At 44.7% G+C, this 23,931-nt stretch overlaps 2 protein-coding genes across 9 annotated transcripts in view; both read right to left on the reverse strand.

Annotated features, from left to right (window-relative positions):
• The window catches only part of DNAL1 (dynein axonemal light chain 1), a 39,576-nt gene extending 28,273 nt beyond the window's left edge, over positions 1-11,303 (reverse strand). For 5 of the 8 annotated variants that reach the window (XM_066631466.1, XM_066631465.1, XM_066631468.1 and 2 more), the window contains exons 1-4: positions 11,191-11,266; positions 8,344-8,438; positions 5,310-5,348; positions 297-406 (exon numbers count right to left, since the gene is read on the reverse strand). In XM_066631466.1, coding sequence (XP_066487563.1) covers positions 297-406; positions 5,310-5,348; positions 8,344-8,346 — 152 coding nt within the window. In that variant the 5' untranslated portion in view covers positions 8,347-8,438; positions 11,191-11,266. Of the gene's footprint in view, positions 1-296; positions 407-5,309; positions 5,349-8,343; positions 8,439-11,190 lie in introns of all 8 variants that reach the window. The other 3 variants (XM_066631462.1, XM_066631469.1, XM_066631467.1) reach the window with 3 other exon arrangements.
• Positions 11,304-16,379: 5,076 nt separating this feature from the next.
• On the reverse strand, positions 16,380-17,667 carry TEX12 (testis expressed 12). The gene is made up of 4 exons (XM_066622689.1): positions 17,608-17,667; positions 17,303-17,414; positions 17,155-17,206; positions 16,380-16,545 (listed from the first exon to the last, which is right to left on the reverse strand). Exons 1-4 carry the CDS (start codon positions 17,665-17,667, stop codon positions 16,380-16,382), a joined length of 390 nt encoding a protein of 129 aa, XP_066478786.1.
• Positions 17,668-23,931: the final 6,264 nt, after the last annotated feature.

Below are 23,931 nucleotides of genomic sequence, written 5' to 3' on the forward strand. Positions count from 1 at the left end.
TTTGCTTGTACACTTGGAAGCTGAAATCATGGTTTGGGTTCCAAACTGTGATTAGTGCAAACCATGGTTTACTTTAACATGATGTCCAAATTGAGCTTATGTGAACATGAGCAACTATGCAGCTTTTAAAAAGCAGTTTATGAAGAAGCAGGGTGTTGGAATAAGGACCTGCTTACAGGAATTCAAGAAAGATAAGAAAGGAACTCTACATAGGAAAAAAATAAGTAGAGGCACAGACAGATAATTTCTATGCCAAGATGGTTTTTTGTTCTCCATTTTTGACATACAGAACCTACTCGCAATTAACAAGAGTGGAGAGTGAGGCATCCATCTTCTCTATAGGTGGAATCTGGGCGTAGAGTTTTACTTCCTTGGCTTCCGAGGGTTTCTGACCATTTTTTTCTTCCTTAAGAAAAAGAAAATACCACCTTCAGTTTTGAGTTATGGCAATGGCGGATTTACCCCCCTCCTGCTCCCGGGGCAAAGGTCCGCAAAGTTGCCCCCCCCACAAAAGATGCTGCCCCCCCTACCTCTGAAGCACAACAGAGCCTTGTGCAACTTTAGAGCTGACTGGGGAAACCCTGTGAGGCTCCCCCGCAGTCTTAAACTGCACTTCCAGAAAATTGGAAGTGCAGTTGCTGACTGTGTTGGGAGCCTCAGGGAAGCTTCCCACGCACTCCTAGAGGTGCACTGACTCAGGGCCTGGGGCATCTGCCCCATTCACCCAGTGCTAGGTCTGCTGCTGAATTCTAAATATTCCATTTAAAAGAAAGAATGAGGCCTTTTAAAATATTATGTCAAGGATACTCAGCTGCAAATTAACTTGTCCATCAGCTTCAGCTAAAGCTGGTGGAAGACTAGTTCATATTACTATAAGGGAAGTGGGCTCAAAACTGGTGGGCTGCGACCCATCAGGTAAACTGGAAAAGGCCATTCCCCTTTAAGGAAAATGGCTCAGAAATTGGCAGCAACATGATCTGCTGCCAGGCAGGGAGGTTTTTTTTTTTCCACTTACCTGGGGGTCGCCATGGCTCTCCAAGAGGGTCTGGGGAGACTGCGACCCCTTCTGGAGCCCTCCCTGAGGCTTCAAAATGTTGAAGAAGGGAGGAAAAACCTACTTATGGTTCTCATTCTGAAACAGGAAGTGGGTTTTCCCCCTTTTTTCAACATTTTGAAGTCTTGGGGAGGGCTGCAGAGGGGATTGCAGGCTCCCTAAAGAGAGAGCTCCAGAGAGCCATAGTGACCCCCATGTAAGTGAAAAAACCCCTCCCTGCCCAACAGCAGTACGATTGTAGCAATCATGTTGCTGCCTTCCCCCCCCCCCACCATGTGAAGACTTAAAGGGTTCCCTTGAACCAAGCTAAAACAGTAACACAGAAGTGGCTTGCAGTTCCTAGCTGCTAGGAATTTACAACTCAATGGAAGGTGATAATGTAGCACCTAGGCAGCCAGAAAGACGCCCATCAAGGATGGAATGCAGCTGTAGATCTCCAGGGGGGAGGGAAGAGCTGAGAGGGCTAGCATCCAGCCCCACTTCCCTAGGACAGGGTCTTTTGGTCTTTGAGATAGGTGGTGGGTGCACATCCTGCCCTACCAGGACTATGTGGCCTTATAGGTAACTGGCCTGAGGATCTACAAAAGAAGCTGACCCAGTTGAGAGTTAGAGAATAATAGAGTTAGCCAGTTAGCTTTGTTGTTTTATGCCGATATGTTTCCTAGAAGTTTTTATGCCTCTAGCATTTGCTACTTTTTGTAACCCTATGTACTTAATAAAGCAAAAATCCCTTTACTAAGTTGTTCATTGTCTGTTGGGGACAAAGGTTCAGAATCCTGCCTAGCCGTTCAGCCAGCTACCAAATCCTCATTGTGGACTAGTAACTTGAGGACTGAGACTTTAAGTAAAGAAAGTGCTCAGTGCCTACAAGGGATATAGTTAAGCCTAGAGGGTCTCAGTGTTTCTGGACTGAGGCACTGGCACATACAGGGTAGTGGCAGTTCTACCGAACAGGGGTTCTTGAGGCTCTAGGGTTCAGGAATCAGGAACTCTGAGCACCCAAAACCCTGGGAGTGTAAGACAAGTGTACGACATTCCCCACTTAACTTTGAGAACCAGTGCTATAGGGTATGTAGCAAAATTCATTTTTTAGTCTGGAACGCAGTTTGTTCACACAGCCCCTGGAGGGCTTCCCCAGGCCTCCCAATGCCTTGTAAGGTATTAAAAACATAATTTCAGGTTTCTCTGTGAAACTGGAAGTCATGTGTTTTGAGCCTCAGAGCTCAGTCTAAGCTTGGCAGAGGCTGGGGATGGACATCCTTGGCCTGTGCTGAGCTCAAACTCCCTTCGCAGAGCTCCTCTTGCCTCTGGAGGGGCTGGGTGGTCCTCAGACTGCGGGGACAGGCGCACCCATATCTGTGGTTTCAGGTATCTGTAGGGGGGTTCCAGAACAAAACTCCTGCGGATAAGGGGACACGCCTGGATATTAATATAGCACATTAGTATATTTAGCAGTTTTTGGATCATTATACTTGTTAGCACCTTTTGTACAAGGCAGGCATGTACTCTCTTACACTGAATAAGCTAAGTTGAGCTAGTAGGAATAGCTACTGAAAGTATAAAAAAATACTTTGATTGGTTGAACATGAAAGAAATAAGGGAAGGCACTGGCACGAGTCATTTAAACTTTCTGTGCAACTACAACTTTTTCAAAATTATGTTGGCTGATGGCAACTGTTTTTGCCTTCATGAAAAAGGATTTACCTCCTGGTGATTAGGTCACAAAAGCTTAATTATATGAGAAAGGCAGGACAGCTGGCAGAAGATCTACCCAACAAACAGTCTCCAATACCTAGGTGGTAGACTGAAGGAAACATTCTTCCCAATTACATCAACCTTGACACTGGCTCCTTATCATTCTCACCATCTACCACAAGCTTCTAATCCCTGCTTTAGAAGCCCTCCACTTCTCTGCTCCAGCTAATCCCTTATGTTGCCTTTCCCTCCTCCTCTCCCCACTATTCTACTCAAGATAATCTCCTATCAGTGGCGTCGCTAGGAGGGTGCAGGGGGTGCAGGCTGCACCGGGTTACACGCCCTGAGGGGGTGACGCACCCTGGGGGTGATGCGCTAACATCACGGGGTTAGGAGCTACTGCGTCATGCCATACACCATTGGATGCGGAATGACCAGCGGAACACAATGCAGAAAACGCCATTGAGTTAGCACCTTTCGTTCAAAAGTTATGGCCAAAAAACCAGAAGGAAAAATGCATGAAGCCCTATGGAAAGTGAAAGTGAGCCGTATCGCGCATTTACTCGCGAGTAGGCGCACTTGCCTTAGTCCGTCGGAAAGGGCAGGCTGAGAGAACTCCAAGGACATCAGAATGGTCCTGATCCAATGAATGCAGCCCCAAAAACACCTGAGGAGGAGGTCCTCCCCCCCCAGCTGCGAGTGTATGGAGCCCTATGGGAAGCGAAGCAGCCTCACGTAGCATTTACTCGCGAGTAGGCAGACATGCCTTGGCTGGTGGTCAGGCCAGGCAAAGAATGTGAAGACACCAGAATGGTCCCGATTCGATGTGACTGGAGTGCAACAAAAGCCCCAGAAGGCAGCCTCCCTGCCCCCCACTAGAAAGGACCAACAAAGGCTTGAAAAGGTAAGGGGAAAGTTTTCTATTTTGCACTTGCAAAGTTTCCCTCACAGCGCAATCCTAGCCCCACGTTCCTGGGGGTAAGCCCAACTGACTCTAATGGGACTTACTTCTGAGTAGACATGCATAGGCTTGGGCTCTGAGGCTGGACTCCTATCCCCACTTTCCTGGGAGTAAGCCCAACTGACTCTAATGGGACTTACTTTAAACTGGGAACTGGGGAGGGCTGAAGATCTCACCGATTCATTTGGGGGGGGGGTGTTATTGCAGGCAGACTACAGAGAAAACTCACTTGGTGGAACAGGACTGGCTCCCCCTTATTTAATTATTTCTTTTATTTTAATTTAACTATAATTATTTATTTTAATTTGCTTGATGATGTCACGTCTGGCCATGACATCACTTCCAATGGGTCCTGGACAGATTGTCATTCTAAAAAGTGGGTCCCAGTGCTAAAAGTATGAGAACTGCTGCAATAAGGTGTTAGTAAGTTGATACGGAGGTGTGTGTATGTGTGACTCCACAAGTTTTCAAAATCACTAAAATCAGAATTTGGAGGAATAATACCATCATGTTATATATCAATCAATGCGTAATTTCATGCAGAATGCAATGAAACAAACCACATTGAAATATCTGTGTTCTAACAAAAGGTACTGCCAAAAAACCAGTGTGGGCGGGGCAATGGTACATCACCATGCCCACCATCTGGAGTGTTGCCTTAGTCTGCATGGGGTGACATGCAGGCCTCCCGCACCGGGTGACGCAAATCCTAGTGATGCCACTGTCTCCTATTGCAGGGGGTGGCAACCTTCTTCCACATAGGGGCCAGACATCAGGTCTGCCAATAGTAAGAATGCATGAGCATTTGAAACGCATGTGAGATCCTCTAAATTAGGCCACAGAGATAAGAAAAAACTGGATGGCCACAGCACAGAGAGATGCATGCCCAAATAGGGAATGATGCTCAATCTTCTACCCTTGATCTGCTTATAGTATTGGAAGCCTTGCAGAAATAGAATAAAAAAGTTGAACTCTTTTTTAGGACCACCACAGGCCAGGTAGATATATATTTTCAGGACTACAGGCCAGATGATTTTGGGTGGCAAGCTGAATACAGAGCCATGCACCATAGATTGCTTATCCTTATCCTACAGTCTCCTTCACTACCACTGTTTCCAAGGCCATGTTGTGCCTTATGCCTGGATACACATAATCATCCGTATCCTGCTCTGTATTCGTTAAGCAGCTCCCATCTTCTCTTTCTATATCAACTTATTTTATCAAACTTTCCCCAAATCTACACAGTGTCATCTTAGCAGTCCCATTCTTCCTTAAACATTACTTCTATTCATTGCAAAACCTTGATTCCGATCACTTCTGTATCTTGCCTGTCAACTCTGTTTCTCAGCAACTGAGCAGAGACTATGTTCAGAATAGTGTTTAGGACACTGGCAGCGTTATATAGATATGAACGCATCCTACCAATAGTAGCATACTGCTGTTCAAGAACAAAACTTCAGTGAGATACAAGAAATTTGTGTTGAATTTTTTTTTCAGTCACACACCCCTCGCAAATAGCTACATCTACAAAATAGCAAGAAAGTGATGGAAGCTTGTTATTCACAAACAAATGTATAAGCACAACTCCTTTCTACTTACCCATTTGGCTAGAGCTTCCTTAATAGTTGTTGCTTTTGCCTAACAAGATGTAAAAAGAAGTTGTACTGGATTAATATACACTGTGAAGAAGATAGTTTTCTTGCTTGAAACAAATTGATCAATTATATTTAAATGTTCACACTGCAAAACAAAAATGCCTTTGTTAAGGAAGATTGTGCTCTACTGAAATGTGAGATAATTTCCTCTTGGTGCGGAAACTCCACCAAGAAGTTCACAGACATATCCGTTCAGACACAAGTATATGCTCACAGTCTTTTTATTAGGGCCATCAATGGATGAACATACATGGGAGGGGTGACCCTGCACCCTAGATTAACTCCAGTGCCTGGTTATGCTCCTACCAGCATCTACACAAGGCTATCTATACTATTACATAAATGAAAATTATACTTCAATCACAAATACTATGGAATTTATTTAATATATTGAACAAGTTGTGCCACATACAATGGCAAAGGTGTCATTTTTGGCAGAGAACAGAGCTTCATATATTCCTTTAGTACATCTTTTAAGCATCAGTCCACGATTAACAGATTCAAAAGCAGCTGATGTCTCCATAAAGCTGAAACATTAGAACTGAGCAATCTGGCAACTGCTGTTTTTACTTTTGAGCATAAGAACATAAGAACATCCCCACTGGATCAGGCCATAGGCCCATCTAATCCTGTATCTCACAGCAGCCCCACCAAATGCCCCAGGGAGCACACCTGATAACAAGAGACCTGCATCCTGGTGCCCTCCCTTGCATCTGACATAGCCCATTTCTAAAATCAGGAGGTTGCACATACACATCATGGCTTGTAACCCATCATGGCTTGTAATGGACTTTTCCTCCAGAAACTTGTCCAAACCCCTTTTAAAGGCATCTAGACCAGATGCCGTCACCACATCCTGCGGCAAGGAGTTCCACACACCCACCACACGCTGAGTAAAGAAATATTTTCTTTTGTCTGTTCTAACTCTCCCAACACTCAATTTTAGTGGATGTCCCCTGGTTCTGGTGTTATGTGAGAGTGCAAAGAGCATCTCTCTATCCACTTTATCCTTCCCATGCATAATTTTGTATGTCTCAATCATGTCTCCCCTCAGGCGTCTCTTTTCTAGGCTGAAGATGCCCAAACGCCGTAGCCTTTCCTCATAAGGGAGGTGCCCCAGCCCAGCATTCATCTTAGTTGCTCTCTTTTGCACCTTTTTCATTTCCACTATATCCTTTTTGAGATGTGGCGACCAGAACTGGACACAATACTCTAGGTGTGGCCTTACCATAGATTTGTACAAGGGCATTATAATATTAGCTGTTTTGTTCTCAAGTACCTTTTCTAATGATCCTAAGCATAGAATCAAGTTGGCTTTAAACCACAACTTGTCTGTTTTATGATTTACACTGATGATCAAAATTAAAAGTAAATGAGATTATGCACTGCAAATGATTGTGCTGCATTCATATGTGGAAGATGTTGGTTTCAAAGCCTTACAAAGTCATGAGGCTCACTGAATTAGATCAGATACTCTTGCACAGAGAGAAAATAGTCTTACAAATCATATCCCCTTAGCTTATGCTTTACAACTTGATGAGATGCTTTGCTGCACAGCAGCACGGTGGAAATCTAAGATTCCCATGGTTCCTAACAGCAATAAGGACATAAGAAAAGCCCTGCTGGATCAGGCCAAAGGTCCGTCTAGTTCAGCTTCCTGTATCTCACAGTGGCCCACCCTGCGAGAGTAGCCTTACTCTATTGCACTGCTGCACATTGGTGACTGAAAACCAATGCATTAAACAGACTTAAGGGGCTTTTAAAAGGCAAAATGGGGACGGCTCTATGCTTCTGCCTTGCTTTGGATGCAGTTTTAAAGATGAGTTGCTTCTGTTCAAACCCTGGATAGATTTGGGATGCTTAAAATAAAAAAGCTTTATTTTAAGCACTTTTGGTCTAAAACAGAGGTCTCCAAACCCCGGCCCGGGGACCACATGCGGCCCGCAGCAAGCCTCTGTCTGGCCTGCAGCCATCCTCTTGTCCCCTGAAAGCCTCTGGCCCACTTGGCCAAATGTGACAGGAACTATGCTCTGCTTGTGTCTGGAGGGTGTTTGTCACGGGTTGATCCCCAGTCCTGACAGGTAATTTGCTGGCTGCACAGTAACAGGCCTGAAGCCTTGGCCAAACCAGGACTGCACAGCATCCTGGGAGCCTCATGCTGATGCAATATCTGGTGATATTGCATCAGGTGACTTCATGTGAGTGTGTGTGTGTGTGGCAGCAACTGCACAGTCAGCATGACTGTGCAGTATTTCCTACGCACTGATTGGCTGCAGGAAGTATAAATGTCCAGCAGAGGCAAGCAAGCGTGTGGGAGAAGCAGAGCATTGTGAGCCGGAGGCTACGTTGGTTGGAGAGTGGATCGTGTACCGTTTGTACTACTTGGACTTTGTAAATATCTGTACATAAGTAAAGGAGGAGTGTGGTGGAGAACTTCTGCCTCTGAGTCTTCCTTGTCGTCCGGGGGTGATAGTGCTTCGGCCTTGAGGTACAGAAACAACAACAGCTGTGCAGCTGTCTGCCGTGCCAAGCCGTCAGCGGAGCTCCAGCAGCAGACCGGAGCGGTTCCAGAGCGGCGTGGGCACAACGCAGCTCGCAACAGTGTTCTAAGGGCCAGAGAGGTTGAATGAATGAGCCCATTCATTCATTCACTCATCTAAGTTCCATCTCTAATTTATTTATATAAATTTTATATTTAATTTTTTTTCCAGCCCTCAACACCATGTCAGCTATTCGATGCGGCCCTCTGGCCAAAATGTTTGAAGACCCTGGTCTAAAAGAATGAATGGTCAAAGGGGGTCCATCACTCAATAAAAAAACTCTGCAGAGCACAGAACAGAAAATAACCCACAAAGCATAACCCACAAAGAAACCATGTCATTGACTTTATAATTTTGATACACTTGAAGTTAATGAACAGCAACTGCAAGGAAGCTCCTTAGTGCAAATTTTGTATTGAAGATAAAGTACTGACTTACCATTATACCGAAGGTAACTCTTGACACGCAGACAATCCTGTATGATGAATAATATGCACGAACTATTTAGATCTGCCATCAAATGAATGCCCTTCCTATGAAACAATAAAGTGTTAGGCTATCAGGTTTTAACCATCCTAAGACATATCTTCAAATTCAAGACAGTGGAAAATATTCTGTGTTGCCTTATCATCCATATATAATATAGTATTTATGCATCACTTTCAAATATTCAGAATATGTATATGTGAAATATAACATCGCACTTCAACCCCAACTTGCTCTTGTATTCATTTGTTTCCTGCATATTACTGTGACATCCCTGTGGCCATCTCTTGCACTGCTTGGCCTTATGACCCTACTTTGGAAACAAACAAAAAAAGAAAAGAAAATATTTTCCTTTCTTCTTTCTAGTCCAGCGTTTCTCAAACTGTGGGTCGGGACCCACCAGATGGGTCGTGAGCCAATTTCAGGTGGGTCCCCATTCATTTCAATATTTTATTTTTAATATATTAGACTTGTTGCTACCATGGGATGTGACTACATTTGGGGAAATGTTACAGATCTGTACTTTGAACAGGCTGCTATGTACATGCTTTTAACAATGATAGTAAATGGGACTTACTCCTGGGTAAGTGTGGGTAGAACTGCAGCCTAAGATTGCTAAAAACGTTCCTGCTTGATGATGTCACTTCCAGTCATAACATCACTTCCGGTGGGTCCTGAAAGATTCTCATTCTATAAAGTGGGTCCCAGTGCTAAACGTGTGGGAACCACTGTTCTAGTCTATACTGAACTTACTGTATGTACTTCCACTCTGTTAGTGATCACTTTACATCTGACAAAGTGGGCTCCAGCTCACAAAATCTTACACTACAATATATTTGCTAGCCTGAGGCAGACCACTACTACTAGCCAGGATGGTGTAGTGATTCAGAAGTTGGATGATCCAGCTTCAAATCCCTGTTCAGCCAAGAAGCTTCCCAAGTGACCTTGGGTCAGTTGCTATCATTCAGCCTCAGCTACCTCACAGGACTGTTGTTAGCACAAAAGCGGGGAAGGAACTAGTACACCACCCTGAACTCCTTGAAAGAAGGGTGATATAAAAATGTGAAAATAAAATAACTCCATGCTGTGGGGGGGGGGGCGGTGCTGAAACAATAAACACACCATCTCTCAGCCATCCGAATAAATGTGGAATCTTGCCACAGCTCTAGGGACATAAGGAGAGGCCAACTTTCAGCAAAAATCAGTTCCCCAAACTACTGACTCTCCACTACTTATCAACAAGAAACACAGCCAAATCAAGCTACCTATTATTAACATTCTGGGTGCAGACCAAGAAGTTCACAGAAGGTTTGGCGCCTCGATTACAGCGAGACAACTGTGCACCTTGATCTCTCTTGTGGCCACAAAGTGCACATCTAGGAGGCGATGACAGTGGAGGACAGATCCTCTCTCTCTGGCTCTCCCTGCTGCGATCCATCAACATTCCCACTTTCCCCAAGTTTTGCTAGGAACTCATCCCCAAGTCAGTCTTCCATGGTCACAGCCCATTGGACTCTGGGAGCCAGTTTCACACCAGGGACATGCAGTGGGTGGGGAGGCAAGGGAAGCAGGTGAGGCAGAGCCTCCCCACCAGAGTCCTTTGAAAAGCGCTGCTGCGTTAGGTGCCCAAGCACCCACAACCAATGCAGTCTGTGCGCGAGTTGTGGGTGCTTGGGCGTCTCACACAGCAACAGCACTTTTCAAAGGACTCCAGTGGGGAGACTCTGCCTCACCTGCCTCCCCACCCACTGCACATTCATGTTTCACACAGGCGCCCTCTTGCTCTCCTCTTCCCCAAGTGGGTGGGAATGTGGATTCTTTCTTCTCCCCAGTACCCCAAGCAAGCCTTCTGTCTCTAAGCAAAAAGAAGGTTCCTCAATCTCCTTAAGGAACGCCCCTAAGAAAAGCCCAGTTGGATCAGGCCAAAAGCCCATCTAGTCCAGCCTCCTGTATCTTACAGTGGTTCACCAGATGACTCAGGTAGCACACAAGACAACAAGAGACACGCATCCTGGTACCCTCCCTTGCATCTGGCATTTGAGATAGCCTACTTCTAAGTCCAGGAGGTTGAACATACCCATTATGGCTTGTAACCTGTGATGGACTTTTCCTCCAGAAATTTGTCCGATCCCCTTTAAAAGGCATATGGGACAGCCGCCATCATGGCATCCTGTGGCAAGGAGTTCCACAGACTAACTACGCACTGGGTATAGAAATGTTTCCATTTGTCTTCCAAACCCTCCCAACACTCAATTTTAGTGGGTGTCCCTTGGTTCTAGTGTTGTGAGAGAGGGCAAAGAACATCCCTCTATCCACTGTATCCATTACCACATCCTGTGGCAAGGAGTTCCACACACCAACTACACGTTGAGCAAAGAAATATTTTATTTTGTCTGTCCTAACTCTCCCAACACTCAATTTTAGTGGCTGTCCCCTGGTTCTGGTGTTGTGTGGGAGGAAAAAGAACATCCTTCTGTCTACTCTCTCCACCCCCTGCATAGTCCATCACCACATCTTGTGGCAAGGTGTTCCACAGACACTCAAGGATAGAGGCTGTCCCCTGGTCTGGTGCTGTGTGGGAGGGAAAAGAATATCCTTCTGTCTACTCTCTCCACCCCCTGCCCCAGCAGCTGAAGCCCCTTCACCCCCACTTTGCAGCCCACCAACCCAAGCCAGCCACAACCAGGTCCTGTTGCTTCCCAGTTTGCCAGTCCCATCAGGTCTTCCCTGCCCCAACCAGGGCCAGCCCAACCGCCCTGCTCATCTTCAGGCCTCCCCCCAGCCCCAGAGCGCACTCACCATTATTATGATCCTGGTTGCTACTGTCTACTGCTCTGGTTGCTACGGCACGCTCAGCCCCTGCGCATGCTCACCTGCAGGAAGGACGGGGAGGGCGGGCGAGTGAAGGGAACACTCCGATCATAGAGGCTCACCTGAAAATAGATGGGCTTCTATTCCGGAAGCCTTCCTGTGTGACCATAGAGATGGAAAGACCAGAGTGACTCCCCCACCCCCTGCACTTCCGTTTGAGTTAGAATGGCTCTTTGCTGAGCACTGGAGATGGCTATTTCACTAGGTGCAGCTGTGTTGCAAACCCCAGAATGTTTGCATAGGATGTCTTTGCTGGCAGCCCAAAACTGTAGTCAGTGCAGACAGAGACCAAGGGGAAGGAGAGCAGCATTTTAAAGTAGCACCACCCTGTAGCATTTTAAAACCACCATGTAACATATCTCCATGAAAAGATAGGGAAAGTGTATTAATCTCCCTCATTAATCTGCATTGTGTTGTCTTGCTTATTCTTCTTAAACTATCATTCAACCACCAGGTTATCCTGTGCATTGCAAGGCTTTGTCTTTTCCTATTTATTTTTATTTTATTTTCCACATTTTTATGCCACCCTTTCTGCAAGGAGTTCAGAGTAGTGTATATAGTTCCTCCCCTCCTTTTGTCCTCACAACAACCCTCTGAGTTCGGCAAGGCTGAGAGTAAGTCACCCAGAAAGCTTCATAGCCAAGGAAGGATTTGAACATGTATCTTCCAGGTTTTAAGTCCAACTCCCTAACCTAGCCATTTTCAACCACTCTGCCATGGCACACATGGCAGATGGTCCCCAGGTGTGCTGTGGGAATTTGGGAGAGGGTCATTTATTGGTACAGCCATTGGAGGATATGAGCCTCCCCCCATTGGCAGAACAGTGTGCCTTGTCAATTGTCAAAAAACCAATGGTGTGCCTTGACCATTTTAGTGCCTTGCCCAGTGTGCCATGAGATGAAAAAAGTTGAAAATCACTGCCCTATTACACCATTCTGGCTATGTCACCATCTTTTCTGCTGTTTGCTATTGAGAAAATTTGTGTTGGCTAGGTTGATATACAATCTTGCAATTGTTCAATATAACTGGTAGTTATATTTTTGTCTTATCCTTTTGACCCTTTAGAATGAGTTAATTTGAAGTATCTGTGTGCTCCACACAACTGTTGTGCTGTTTTCATGCTTAATGATGTCAAGTGAATTGGAACATGGTCACTGAAACTTTACTTAATAACATATATGATAATGCATTATAATTGTTGTGCTGTCTCTCTGTATCTTAATAATGTGGTATGTATTGCACAGAGACCTGTTTTGTGATATTTCACTACTGGAGATCAAGATTTAAGGCTGCAATCCTAACCACACTTTCCTGAGAGTAAGCCCTACTGAACAAAATAGGACTTACTTCTGAGTAGACCTGGTTAGGATTGCGTCGTAAAGCAAGTATTTGAGATGAGTTTTAAGTCACAATCAACCTATTGCCACTCATCAGAAATATAGAAAGCATAATACGGGGTTATTGTAACCTCTACTCTTATCTGCAATATGGGGATACTTAACAGTGGCCTACATTACAGGTTTGTTGTTCAGTTGTTGTTCTCTCTCACTTCAGTTTGTGACTATCCCACCCTCCCCACTAATTCTGTATTATGTTGCAGAGTTCTGAAAGCCACCCAACCTCATCTCCTCCTCCCCCCCCGTACTGAACTGTTTTTTTCCCTTTCTATTATAAGAAGGTCTTGCAGACTAGTTTCTTAGAATAATTTTTTTTTAAATATAAGTATGCTCAGGTTTTCCAGACAAAGTAACAAGCCAGCTTTTTAAGAAGATGAAGGGCATTAGGGGGGAAACACTGGAATGCAAGCCAAATGAGTTGCATTCCAGTGTTTTTCGCCTAATGCCCTCCATCTTCTTAAAAAGCTGGTTTGTGACTATGTGTCAGCCCAGGCTTTTATATGTGGGCTAGCAATAGTGTTGCTGACTCTTCTAGTGCAAAGGAGTGGTTCATAAGCCAGGTGATGATATTCATCATGGTTAGTGAAGACTCACCTTTTTGCATTTCCTGGTTATGTTGCCATAATTACTGGTCCAACATCCAGGACCTTTAAAAAAATGTTTATGTTTTGCAAATCAGCAATTTGGGAAACAGCAGAGTACCAGAGGCAGCCCCATTTCATTTCATGTTTGCACAAACAGATATGCTAATAACAAATAATATATAATATAAACCTCTCCAGACTGAGAGCAAAGTCCAAAGTCCAGCTGAAATTTCTGCGTGACTTCCTCTTTGCCAACAATGCAGCTGTCACTACCCACTCTGCCAAAGATCTCCAGCAGCTCATGGATGGTTTTAGCAAGGCCTGCCAAGATTTTGGACTGACAATCAGCCTGAAGAAAACACAGGTCATGGTTCAGGATGTGGACTCATTGCATTACAATCTCTGCGCATGAACTGGAGGTTGTCCATGACTTTGTGTACCTTGGCTCAACGATCTCCGACACTCTTTCTCTCGATACCGAGCTAAACAAGCGCATCGGTAAAGCAGCTACCACGTTTTCCAGACTCACAAAGAGAGTCTGGTCCAACAAGAAGCTGACGGAACATACCAAGATCCAAGTCTACAGAGCTTGCGTCCTGAGTACACTTCTGTACTGCAGCGAGTCATGGACTCTCCGCTCACAACAGGAGAGGAAACTGAGCGCTTTCCACATGCGCTGCCTCCGATGCATCCTTGGCATCACCTGGCAGGACAAAGTTCCAAACAACACAGTCCTGGAACAAGCTGGAATCCCTAGCATGTATGCACTGCTGAAACAGAGACACCTGCGTTGGCTCGGTCATGTTGTGAGAATGAATGATGGCCGGATCCCAAAGGATCTCCTCTATGGAGAACTCGTGCAAGGAAAGCGCCCTACAGGTAGACCACAGCTGCGAAACAAGGACATCTGCAAGAGGGATCTGAAGGCCTTAGGAGTGGACCTCAACAGGTGGGAAACCCTGGCCTCTGAGTGGCCCACTTGGAAGCAGGCTGTGCAGCATGGCCTTTCCCAGTTTGAAGAGACACTTGGCCAACAGTCTGAGGCAAAGAGGCAAAGAAGGAAGGCCCATAGCCAGGGAGACAGACCAGGGACAGACTGCACTTGCTCCCGTTGTGGAAGGGATTGTCACTCCCGAATCGGCCTTTTCAGCCACACTAGACGCTGTTCCAGAACCACCATTCAGAGCGCGATACCATAGTCTTTCGAGACTGAAGGTTGCCAACAACATAATATAAATCAATGAGCAAGTTTCAAACATTTGCTGGAGATTAGTGCTAGGATAGTGCAGTAAATTCTTTAAATAACTAAATAAAAAATAAAGTGCTGTTAATTTTTGCCTTTGCTATGGGAATGAACACTGTGGAATTGTAATGAGAAATGCAGCATTATGGTTAAGTGTCATGTGGAATCATAGTTATAATTCATCTCTTGACCTTGTTAAGGGGTTAAAGGCAATGAGGAAATCCTGTCAGATTATTTTTTTTACATTTCTGATCATGACTGCAGAAAAGGCTATGTTCTTTAAGGTTTTTTTGTAACATTTATGGTACCTCACTGCAGTAGGCATAACCCTGCATATACAGGACAAAAACAGTGGAAATACTTAGGAACTGATGTAAAAACTCAAAGCACAAAGTTAGAGGTTTTCTTTTATTGCAATGCTTTGAAATAATCATGGCCAGTACCCAAAAAAGATCAAAAGATGGACAAACACCACAATCCTATGCATGTTCACTTAGAAGTAAGTTCCTCTGTGTACAATGGGTCTCACTCCTAGGAAAGTGTGCATAGGAATGCAGCCAGTTTGTTTTTCCCCCCTAATGATTGGCCCCTAGTGCTTTGAAATGCCTTATGATGACCAGAAGCCATTTAAGCAACAAAGACTCAGCAATGAGAGAGTTCCTGTTGTGACTATTGTTAGATTGTGAGTTCCTCTGGGAACTGTCTTATTCCTTTGATATATAAACTGCTTGGAAAACTTTTTTTAAAAAGATGTATACAGGTATAAATATTGTAAATACATAAACATTGAATTTCCATCCACTGATTAGATTTTACAGGTGCAGGAGCACAGCATATAGGCTCCCTTTTATTGCAGCAAAATGAAAACATCTTGAACATTACTCAAAAAAGTAGCAAACAAACTTCACATGCTTTGGTGGGAAAAAATGTGGAGGGGCAGGGCTCCTGGGCCTTTAAAGATTATGTGAAGGAAGAAATTTCTTCAACAGGTCCCAAAAGGGAAATGTTCCAAAAGAAATGGGTGTCATGTCTCCAACACGCTCTAAGTTAACTGCTACAATCAGCGGAATAAGATAGCAGTTCCCAAACTTCTTGTCAAAAAGGATTGTGAAAACAGAGGTGGTTTTTGATTGCTTTTTTAAATCATACAGACTGTGGAGGGCTCCCCTGGGCTCCCATACCACCCAGAGGCTGGCACAGTGACTGGTAAATTAAAATCAGCCTCAGCAGCAGTGTAATCCTGGGGATTGTGTCGCTGCCTTCCCGCACCCCTTAAGGGGCCAGAGGCAGGGCTTCTTGGGCTGGGGTATCATGACACCCCGGTTTTGAGAACTTCAAGATTTTCTTGCCTCTGAAAGTGATACACCAAAACACATTGGGTAAATTATATTGCTAAATGTATTCTTTGAAAATAGTTTTGAGACTTGACCTGCCTCCACCTCCCTGCCCCATAGCTTTTGCTTGGCTTCCATAACTTCAACAGACACAGCCCCCCCCCCCCCCAGATTGAGATATGACAATGTGGAAGGCTGCATGTGTTGAATATTTGCCTACTATGCAGAGGAAGTGTCCATATCTGAAGCCCACATTCTGTTCCAATAAATTATTGGTGAACCTCACAGCCTAGTTTTCTATAATGTATATTTTTGCCATTCAGAGAACATTTTACAGTAGTTTTGAGAGGTCCTCCCTGCGTTTAATGGGGCTTACTCCCAAATAAACATGAGTAGGATTGCTCTTGTTTTTATTTTAATAAGAGTTGGGACATTTCTTAAATTGGTAAGAATAATACAAATCAAAATATATTTAAAAAGCAACATCTAGTTTCATTCTCTATTAGTGTGCAAGTGATGTACAATTCTAACCATGCAGTTTGTGCCTTTAGATTTCAGGTCACTTGTCTGCTAAATTGTTTTCATTTTGTAGAGAGCCTGTAATCGCTGCAAACCGGTGCCTCAGATTTCCCCTTTTTGACTTCAAGTGATTTTCAATGGAACTAGCTTCTTTCAAGATTCCTTCAAGTTCTGTTACATAGGACGCATCCATTGCTGCTCTCTCACTTTATTTAAAACAAAAACAACAACAACCAAACCTAAAGTTAAAATGGATACATAGTCTTAATTTTTACTGATTTCTGCAATAGCTATTCAATTTGCAGAGTTTTTTCAATAATGTAGTGAGATTTTTTTAAGCATATGAAATACTATATTCCCCCATTTTTAAAGTGTGATGTTATATTTGAAATGTACTTCAGTTGTGATAGAAATCAGTTTGGTAATCACTGTAACACCAATGTGAAGGCAGACTGGAACATAAAAATGGAGTTTGATTTTTATTCTAAACATTTACTGCATGTAATAAAGGCAGTGTGCATTTCAATTTCAAAATAATTATGTAATCAATGAATCAGTAACAGTAATAGGAGTTAGGATGATGATACATCAAGCTAGAATTAGAATTTACCAAATCAAATAAATTATTTTCTGAAGCTATGCTGCCACCTATCATAAATCTCAACTATGGCAGTTGCTGATGTTTTTGTGACTGAGAAACCAGAAGTTTCTCTCTTTTACTTTTTCATTGGAAAGCATGATATAAATACAATTAATTAATTAAATATAAATACAATTAATATAAATACAATGTGCCAACAGTTTAGTGTACTTGCCTTAAAATATGGGCATATTTTGATAACAGGTCATTGATTTCTCTGTTTGCATCTGTTAAAATAAATATCTATTTTAATTCAAAAGTGAATATAAACATAAATGGAAAGTGACACATATGTATGATTAAATTTTTTTAAAATACATTACCATCTAAAACTTGTTCCAGGCTTTTAGTTTCGTGAAGTGACTGGGAGCTCTCCAAAAAAGGCAAATCTGTTTTCGGAAAGTATGACAAATGTGGATTTTCTGACACTTCGTTCTATTAGCAGAAAATAGAAACAGATTAAAGTTGGAACAATCTTTTAGGTCTTCAGAACTATATGTGCATGCACACAAACACTTCTGTTCCTCAAGAATATTTGTATCTGCATATGCCTCTGAATTGTAAAAAAATAAAAACCACAATAATTGACATTTTGAAAACCAACACTAGCCAGTGGAAAAATGCTCACCTCCAGCTCCTTCTTACGTTTACTTTTATTTTCCTCAGACTTTACTGAATTGCTTGCCATTGTTATTTGAGAAAAAGCACTATGTCACATTGGAGAAACTGGGCTTTGGTTGTGACACTGCAAAATATAAGCATACAAAAAACATTAACTGCAAAATAATAGGCTGGTCCTCAAAGAGTAAGGCAGAAGATTTGAGAGGAAGGTGACAATAATAACTTACAAAGGACAAACTGAATGCATGAAAACATGATTAGCCATCCCTCTATGGCAGCAAAGATTATTCTATTGTGTGGGTGGCACCATTACAGATCTAGTTTTATTTTCCAGAAACCTCCACTAAGTAGAACATATTTAATTTAAAAAATGAAGTAAGACTAAAAACAAGAAACAAAAAGCTGTGAAGAAAAGACCAAAGCAGTTAACCCATTTCTGCCCAGCCCACAGGTATACACATTTGAACCCTGTTGCGTATATGCATATATTCTGCATATATTAATTATTGTTTTGCGATTTTGAACAGGACTTTGACCATCTTCACTTCACGATACCAGTCAATGATACTGAAAGGATGAGCAGATACTTTAACTGTACAGACCATATCCTGTGATAAAGATGTATCACAAAATATACCAGGAATAAAGCACCTTTGCTTTTTTTGCTATTCAATTTGCTTCCTTCTTCACTAACTATACAATACTGGGGTTCTGGATGCTCGTCCAGTACATTCCCAATACAATCCTTAACGTATGCCTTTGATATTTTCTAGTAAATGGGATGGATACCATTCTTTTGTCCCTTTTTTAAAAAAATAGACAACACAATGATTATGCAGGAGTCTCTGTATTTCTAGTTTTTGTGGGTTGTAAGAAAGTAACCACTACAAATGACCTTCAAAAACAGTACACTGTTGTTTGGCAACTTGGGCTACAATCCTATGAGACTTTCCTGGGAGTTAGCCCCTCTGGTTACAATGGGCCTTACTTCTGAACATACCCAAGAGAAGGTTTTGACAACTGCTGTGAATCCTGAGCCTCATCACCCAAGCATAAAACCATGCCACACTGTTAGACAGGCTAGGAGGGAATAAAAAAGTATTTTGCCAAATTTTAAAGGAGGTTGTTCACTGTGTGACAAAGTAAGCTTTCCCCTACAGATTTACAAGAAAAAGGGACAAATGTTCTTAAGTATTTCCACTGCCACCAATTTTTTGCCCTAAAAGTACTAAAATCCCCTCACACAGTGCACTAAAATTCTACCTCTTGATGGTGATTCCAAGCAAAAGAAACAAATCCCTGTATCCCCCACAGGGCTCACTTGAGCGATAAACTGGAGAAAAATGCACAGTGCACCTTTATATATACTGTGCAGGGAGCTTTAGAGAGGGAATGTGTGTTCCCATACAGTATACTTTCCCTTGCCTCACAGTATGTGAGTATGTACACATACACATACATACACAGGGACTGCCTGTCCCTGAGGCAGTTCGTGGCTGAACACAATCACGTTCTGGCAACTCCTGCGACGCCGCTGGAACCAACCGTACTGGCCTCTGCCTTTCCATTGGACCATTTCAGTGACGTGGAGAGGGGGGATTTGCTGCATGGGTAACAGCCTATCCTCCATACCTACTTTACCCAGGCTTCACGCACTGGAGAGGACACTCTGTTCTAGAACCACCATTCAGAGCGTGACACCATAGTCTTCCGAGACTGAAGGATGCCAACAAGATGTATACACACACAGAGTATACTTTCCCTCTCTCACTGTGTGTGTGTGTGTGTGTGTGTGTGTGTAGTATATACAGAGTGTGTGTATATATATAGTATACTTCCCTCTCTCAGTGTATGTGTATACACACAGTATACACAATGTGTGTGTGTGTGTGGAGAGGGGGAAATATACCATGTGTATATATGTGTGTGTGTGTCCACACAGTATACTTCCCCTCTCTCACAGAGGTGTGTATGTACACACTCTGTGAGAGAGGGGAAGTATATACACACAGAGTATACTTCCCCTCTCTCACAGACTGTGTGTGACACACACACACACACACACACGCCCTCATACATATACACACACGCACTCTGAGAGGGGAAGTATACTTTGTGTGTACACGCACACACCCTCTGCGAGAGAGGGGTAGTGTACTCCGTGTGTGTGTCTCTCACAGAGAGGGGAAGTGTACTCTGTGTGTGTGTCTCTCACAGAGGGTGTGTGTGTACACACACACTTTCTCAGCTGTATATATACCGTGTAAACATTGCTCCTCGAGAGAGGAACGGCAGCCCCTTCACTCCCGCCCTTTAATCACCTCACATGTCCCTCAGCAGGGAGCCCTTTGAGAACCGCCCACCCGCCCTGGCAGTGGGCGCGGGCGCAGACGGAGCCCCACCGCGGGAGCCCGCCGACCCCTCAGCCCGGCCAAGGCGCTGGGAGGCGCGAGGGCCGCTGTGGAGTCGGCGAGGCCTGCGCCCTGCGGGCACCGCGCCCACAACACGAGGCGGGCCTGAGGCCGCGGCGCACTCGCTGCCCCACAGGGTCTCCTCGCCCCGCCGCCTCGGGGGTTCAGAGGGTGGGCAGACTCCACTCACACGCAGCAGCCCGCACCTGGAGAACACCCTGTTCCCCTCGGGGCACGAGCTGGTGCTGCTCACAAGGGCCTGTGTGGGGCTCAGTCGTGACACTGGGACAGGTGGAAATCTCTCCACGCGGGGGCGTGTGGTGGGTGGGGAGGCAGGTGAGGCAGAGCCTCCCCACCGCAGTCCTTCAAAAAGCCCACTGCCTGCAAGCCCACCAAGCTGCGCATGTGGGTTTTGTGTGGTTGTCCACCTCACATGGTGGTGGGGCTTTTCGAAGGACTCCAGTGGGGAGGCTCTGCCTCATCTGCCTGAGGCTCTGCCTCACCTGCCTCCCCACCCACCCATGTCCTCGTGCTGCGTATGGGTGGTGAGTGCTTGTCCACCTCACACAGCAGTGGCACTTTTTGAAGGACTCCAGTGGGGAGGCTCTGCCTAACCTGCCTCACACAGTGAATTTCAAAGGACTCTGGCAAGAGGCTCTGCCTCACCTGCTTCCCCACCCACCTATGTCCTCATACTGCGTGTTGGCAGTGAGTGCTTGCCCGCCTCAAGAAGCTGTGATACTTTTTAAAGAACTTCAGTGGGGAACCTCTACCTCACCTGCCTCCCCACCCACCCATGTTGCATATGGGTGGCGAGCACTTGTCCACCTCACACAGCAGTGGCACTTTTCAGAGGACTCTGGTGGGGAGGCTCTGCCTCACCTACCTTCCCCACCCACATCCTTGTGCTGCATGTGGGTGGTGCTTGCCTGCCTCACGCAGCAGTGGCCCTTTTCAAAGGACTCCAGACGGGAGGCAGAGCCACCAGCTGCATGTCCCTGCTCCACAGCCACTTTCTCAAAGAAGGAGAGTTATCGGGGAATGCATTAGGAATAACCTATTTCGATGCATATACAAGTTGGAGGTGACGGGGTATGCAAAAACAGTTGCACCAATCAGACCCTGGGCATAGTTGCTGGCAGCCTATGATACTCAATGTGTGCTTCTCACAAGCAAACATGCATAGGAATGTAGCCTAATTCTGTCCATGTTTACTTGAAAATACACGTCTGACAAATAGCAGCTGGGGGGAGTTGGCAGGAAAATATATATTTCTGTTATATATATTGTTATATATTTATAATATACATATTAACATATATATAGTGTGCTATATATGTTATTTTCTGTAACAGGAAATATATTTGTTGTTATCCCCCTGGACTGCACTATGGCCCACCCCCAATGTTTATAAGAACAGCCCCACTGGATCAGGCCATAGGTCCATCTAGTCCAGCTTCCTGTATCTCACAGCGGCCCACCAAATGCCCCAGGGAGCACACCAGATAACAAGAGACCTCATCCTGGTGCCCTCCCCTGCATCTGGCATTCTGACATAACCCATTTCTAAAATCAGGAGGTTCCGCATACACATCATGGCTTGTACCCCATAATGGATTTTTCCTCCAGAAACTTGTCCAATCCCTTTTTAAAGGCGTCTAGGCTAGACGCCAGCACCACATCCTGTGGCAAGGAGTTCCACAGACCGACCACACGCTGAGTAAAGAAATATTTTCTTCTGTCTGTCCTAACCCGCCCAACACTCAATTTTAGTGGATGTCCCCTGGTTCTGGTATTATGTGAGAGTGTAAAGAGCATCTCCCTATCCACTCTGTCCATTCCCTGCATAATTTTGTATGTCTCAATCATGTCCCCCCTCAAGCGTCTCTTTTCTAGGCTGAAGAGGCCCAAACGCCGTAGCCTTTCCTCATAAGGAAGGTGTCCCAGCCCCGTAATCATCTTAGTCGCTCTCTTTTGCACCTTTTCCATTTCCACTGTCTTTTTTGAGATGCGGCGACCAGAACTGGACACAATACTCCAGGTGTGGCCTTACCATCGATTTGTACAACGGCATTATAATACTAGCCGTTTTGTTCTCAATACCCTTCCTAATGATCCCAAGCATAGAATTGGCCTTCTTCACTGCCGCCGCACATTGGGTCGACACTTTCATCGACCTGTCCACCACCACCCCAAGATCCCTCTCCTGATCTGTCACAGACAGCTCAGAACCCATCAGCCTATATCTAAAGTTTTGATTTTTTGCCCCAATGTGCATGACTTTACACTTACTGACATTGAAGCGCATCTGCCATTTTGCTGCCCATTCTGCCAGTCTGGAGAGATCCTTCTGGAGCTCCTCACAATCACTTCTGGTCTTCACCACTCGGAAAAGTTTGGTGTCGTCTGCAAACTTAGCCACTTCACTGCTCAACCCTGTCTCTAGGTCATTTATGAAGAGGTTGAACAGCACCGGTCCCAGGACAGATCCTTGGGGCACACCACTTTTCACCTCTCTCCATTGTGAAAATTGCCCATTGACACCCACTCTCTGCTTCCTGGCCTCCAACCAGTTCTCAATCCACGAGAGGACCTGTCCTCTAATTCCCTGACTGTGGAGTTTTTTCAGTAGCCTTTGGTGAGGGACCGTGTCAAACGCCTTCTGAAAGTCCAGATATATAATGTCCACGGGTTCTCCTGCATCCACATGCCTGTTGACCTTTTCAAAGAATTCTATAAGGTTCGTGAGGCAAGACTTACCCTTACAGAAGCCATGCTGACTCTCCCTCAACAAGGCCTGTTCGTCTATGTGTTTTGAGATCCTATCTTTGATGAGGCATTCCACCATCTTACCCAGTATGGATGTTAGGCTGACCGGCCTATAGTTTCCCGAGTTCCCCCTCTTTCCCTTTTTAAAAATAGGCATGACATTTGCTATCCTCCAATCTTCTGGCACCATGGCCGTTTTGAGGGACAAGTTGCATACCTTAGTCAAGAGATCTGCAACTTCATTCTTCAATTCCTTAATAACCCTTGGGTGGATGCCATCAGGGCCCGGTGACTTATTGATCTTTAATTTATCAATGAGGTCTGAAACATCTTCTCTTTTAACCTCTATCTGACTTAACTCCTCGGTTAGGAGGGGCCGTTCGGGCAGCGGTATCTGCCCGAGGTCTTCTGCCGTGAAGACAGATGCAAAGAACTCATTTAATTTCTCTGCCATCTCTAAGTCTCCTTTTATCTCCCCTTTCCCTCCCTCAACATCCAGAGGGCCAACCGCTTCTCTGGCGGGTTTCCTGCTTCTAACATATTTGAAGAAGCTTTTATTATTCCCCTTAATGTTGCTGTCCATGCGTTCCTCATAGTCTCGCTTGGCCTCCAGTATCACCTTCTTACATTTCTTTTGCCACAGTTTATGTTCCTTTTTATTCTCCTCATTAGGGCAAGACTTCCATTTACGGAAGGAAGCTTCCTTGCCCTTCACAGCCTCTCTAACTTGGCTGGTTAGCCATGCGGGCACCCTCCTGGATTTAGTGGAACCCTTCTTTCTTTGCGGTATACACCTCTGCTGGGCCTCTATTACTGTTGTTTTAAGCAGCCTCCATGCACTCTGGAGAGATTGGACTCTTTTTACCCTCCCTTTCAACCTCCTTCTAACCAGCTTCCTCATTTGAGGGAAGTCCGCCCGTCGGAAGTCAAGGGTTTTTGTTAGAGATTTGCCTATTTTGTTTATTTTTGAGGGGTCAAAAAAGCCTGTTTAAGCTTATTTCTTAATGATAATTCCTCTTCGTTTGGCCCAGAGTCCAATCCTACACAACTTTCTCGCACTAATGCAGCCATGCCAACACAGTACGTGCTGCATCCAGTGATGGTGAGGCAGTCACCAAGGCCTCCTCAAGGTCAGGGAACGTTTGTTCCTT

The sequence above is a fragment of the Tiliqua scincoides genome, chromosome 1, assembly GCF_035046505.1.
Source record: "Tiliqua scincoides isolate rTilSci1 chromosome 1, rTilSci1.hap2, whole genome shotgun sequence".
Taxonomy (NCBI): domain Eukaryota; kingdom Metazoa; phylum Chordata; class Lepidosauria; order Squamata; family Scincidae; genus Tiliqua; species Tiliqua scincoides.